The 3,855-nt window shown below is 45.7% G+C and overlaps 1 protein-coding gene across 1 annotated transcript in view; it reads right to left on the bottom strand.

The window, feature by feature from the left end:
- The window catches only part of LOC111950982 (mitochondrial import receptor subunit TOM40B), a 32,681-nt gene that overhangs the window by 17,477 nt on the left and 11,349 nt on the right, over positions 1 to 3,855 (bottom strand). Inside the window, 1 exon segment of the mRNA XM_070434677.1 lies at positions 300 to 408. Coding sequence (XP_070290778.1) covers positions 300 to 408 — 109 coding nt within the window.

Here is a 3,855-nt window from a genome sequence, read left to right as displayed (position 1 = left end):
GAGGACCTGGGTCTGACTGGCTATGTAACCTGGGACGTCTTAGAGACTGGAGGACCTGGGTCTGACTGGCTATGTAACCTGGGACGTCTTACAGACTAGAGGACCTGGGTCTGACTGGCTATGTAACCACGGTCAACTGTTCTCGGAGTTCTAGGAGTACGCATTGAAACAAGTCAGTCTTGCACTGGGGTTTATTCATTTTTTCAATTTATATTATTTTATTTAACATTTATTTAACTAGGCAAGTCAGTTAAGAACAAATTCTTATTTACAATGACGGCCTACTTGTCGATCTGAACCACCCACCTGAAACACAGCCTTGGCCCTGATTYGTTCGCTAAGATGCAGCAGCGAATGAGCATTCAGACTGCCGGAGGAGTCCATCTCACCGATCAGCACGGGGGAGTCCTAAAAATGGAAAGTTTGTGGTAATACTAACATTTCTATCTTTGTTTTTCTATGCTGTTTTGTACTGTAGGGATGTTGTTTTGCTGTGTCTAGTCTGTGTGTAATCCATCAGGTACCACGGTGGAACCAAGTGGAATCACTTTAACGTGTTATCCTCAGGGGTGTACTCATCTGTTTCCCAATAAATAAACCAATCAATCCCCACATCTTAATGAAGTATACTAGAGCAGAATAGAATAGCCTGCACACTGAATATGCTCCTACTGACATTTATTGACACCATGTTAGCCTCTGAACACCATGTTAGCCTCTGGTAGTTACCTCTGAACACCATGTTAGCCTCTGGTAGTTACCTCTGAACACCATGTTAGCCTCTGGTAGTTACCTCTGAACACCATGTTAGCCTCTGAACACCATGTTAGCCTCTTGTAGTTACCTCTGAACACCATGTTAGCCTCTGGTAGTTACCTCTGAACACCATATTAGCCTCTGGTAGTTAACTCCGAACACCATGTTAGCCTCTGGTAGTTACCTCTGGACACCATGTTAGCCTCTGGTAGTTACCTCTGAACACCATGTTAGCCTCTGGACACCATATTAGCCGCTGAGCACCATGTTAGCCCCTGAGCACCATGTTAGCCGCTGAGCACCATGTTAGCCCCTGAGCACCATGATTAGCCGCTGAACACCATGTTAGCCGCTGAGCACCATGTTAGCCCCTGAGCCCACCATGTTAAGCCGCTTAACACCATGTTAGCCCCGGAACCACCATGTTAGCCCCTGAACACCATGTTACCGCTGAGACACCATGTTAGTCCTCTGTAGTTACCTCTGAACACCATGTTAGCCCTGGAGCACCATGTTAGCCCCTGAACACCATGTGTAGCCTCTGAACACCATGTTAGCCGCTGAGCACCATGTTAGTCTCTGGTAGTTACCTCTGAACACCATGTTAGCCTCTGGAACACCAGTAGCCCCTGAGCACCATGTTAGCCGCTGGCACATGTTAGCCGCTGAGCACCATGTTAGCCCTGAGCACCATGTAGCCCCTGAGCCACCATTGTTAGCCGCTGAACACCCATGTTAGCTCTGCTGAACACCATGTTCGCCGCTGAACACCATGTTAGCCTCTGGTAGTTACCTCGGACACCATGTTAGCCTCTGGTAGTTACCTCTGAACACCATGTTAGCCCTCTGGACAGGCATGTTAGCCTCTGAACACCATGTTAGCCTCTGAACACCATATTAGCCTCTGCGACACCCATATTAGCCTCTGCGACACCATATTTAGCCTCTGAACACCATGTTAGCCTCTGGACACCATGTTAGCCTCTGAACACCATGTTAGCCCCTGAACACCATGTTAGCCTCTGAACCACCATATTAGCCTCTGGACACCATTATTAGGCCTCTGAACACCATGTTAGCCTCTGGACACCATGTTAGCCTCTTTGAACACCATGTTTAGCCTCTGAACCACCATGTTAGCCTCTCGAACACCATATTAGCCTATGGACACCATATTAGCCTCTGGACACCATATTAGCCTCTGAACACCATGTTAGCCTCTGGACACCATGTTAGCCTCTGGACACCATGTTAGCCTCTGGACACCATGTTAGCCTCTGGACACCATGTTAGCCTCTGAACACCATGTTAGCCTCTGAACACCATATTAGCCTCTGTAAACCATGTTAGCCTCCGGTATACAAGTGTAATGTTTATAAATATATTGCTCAGGGTAGTTAGGTGTGAATATGCCTTTAGATTAAAGCTGACAGTCTGCACTTTAACTTCATAGTCATTGTATCATTGAAACGCTAAGATGGAGCCGGAGAATAAGGCAGACGTCTTGTTTTGTTGTTTGTTTATAACTTATTTATTTTACTTATTGTGTACATAATGTTGCTGCTACCGTCTCTTATGACCGAAAATAACTTCTGGACATCAGGACTGCGATTACTCACCACGGACTGGCTGAATCCTTTTTTCCCTATAACGAGCGTGACGAGGCCGACGTGAACGATATACTGCTTTCTTGGGAACAGGCCCATATCCCCGTGATTTGCGTGAAGAGGCGACAGAGAAAAAGGGGCCAGAGGGCGGGCTGCCTTCTGAGAATTCGTAGGCGATCGAATAAACCTCCACTTCCTTCCATTCTGCAACGTGCAATCTTTGGAAAATAAAATCAATGACCTACGCGGAAGATTAAACTACCAACGGGACATTCAAAACTGTAATATCTTATGCTTCATGGAGTCGTGGCTGAACGACGACATTATCAACATACAGCTAGCTGGCTGGTTATACGCTGTACAGGCAGGATAGAACAGTGACGTCTGGTAAGACAAGGGGCGGCGGACTATGTATTTTTGTAAATAACAGCTGGTGCACTATATCTAAGGAAGTCTGGAGCTATTGCTCGCATGAGGTAGAGTATCTCATGATAAGCTGTAGACCACACTATCTACCTAGACAGTTTTCATCTGTATTTTTTGTAGCTGTTTTACATACCACCACAGTAGGTACTAAGGCTGGCACTAAGACAGCATTGAATGAGCTGAATTCCGCCATAAGCAAACAAAAACAAAAAATCACCCAGAGGCGGCGCTCCTAGTGGCCGGGGACTTTAATGCAGGGAAACTTAAATCCGTTCGACCAAATTTCTATCCGCATGTTAAATGTGCAACCAGAGGAAAAAACTAACCGCTGGACCACCTTTACTCCTACAAAGCTCACCCTCTCCCTCCATTTGGAAAATCTGACCATAATTATATCCTCCTGATTTCTGCTTACAAGCAAAAATTAAAGCAGGAAGCACCAGTGACTAGATCAATAAAAAAGAAGATGATGCTAAGCTACAGGACTGTTTTGCACAGACTGGAATATGTTCCGGGCTTCCTCCGGTGGCATTGAGTACATCACATCAGTCATTGGCTTCATCAATAAGTGTATCGATGACGTCGTCCCCAAAGTGACTGCACGTACATACCCCAACCAGAAACCATGGGATTACAGGCAACATCCGCACTGAGCTAAAGGCTAGAGCTGCCACTTTCAAGGAGAGGGACTCTAACCCGGAAGCTTATGAGAAATCCTGCTATGCCCACCGACAAACCATCAAACAGGCAAAGCATCAATACAGGACTAAGATCAAATCGTACTACACCAGCTCTGACGCTCGTCGGATGTGGCAGGGCTTGCAAACCATTACAGACTACAAAGGGAAACACATTCAACATTGTATTAAGGTGGGGAACATTCAACATTGTATTAAGGTGGGGAACATTCATCATTGTATTAAGGTGGGGAACATTCATCATTGTATTAAGGTGGGGAACATTCATCATTGTATTAAGGTATGAAATGTTCCACTTAATACAATGATGAAGTGTTCCCCACCTAATCAATGATGTTGCTGTTCCCCACTTAATAGGAATGTGATGA

This window comes from Salvelinus sp. IW2-2015, linkage group LG23 (genome assembly GCF_002910315.2).
Source record: "Salvelinus sp. IW2-2015 linkage group LG23, ASM291031v2, whole genome shotgun sequence".
NCBI lineage: Eukaryota > Metazoa > Chordata > Actinopteri > Salmoniformes > Salmonidae > Salvelinus > Salvelinus sp. IW2-2015.
The sequence above is the reverse complement of the archived record's forward strand: the minus strand, read 5'-3'. Positions and strand labels throughout refer to the sequence as shown.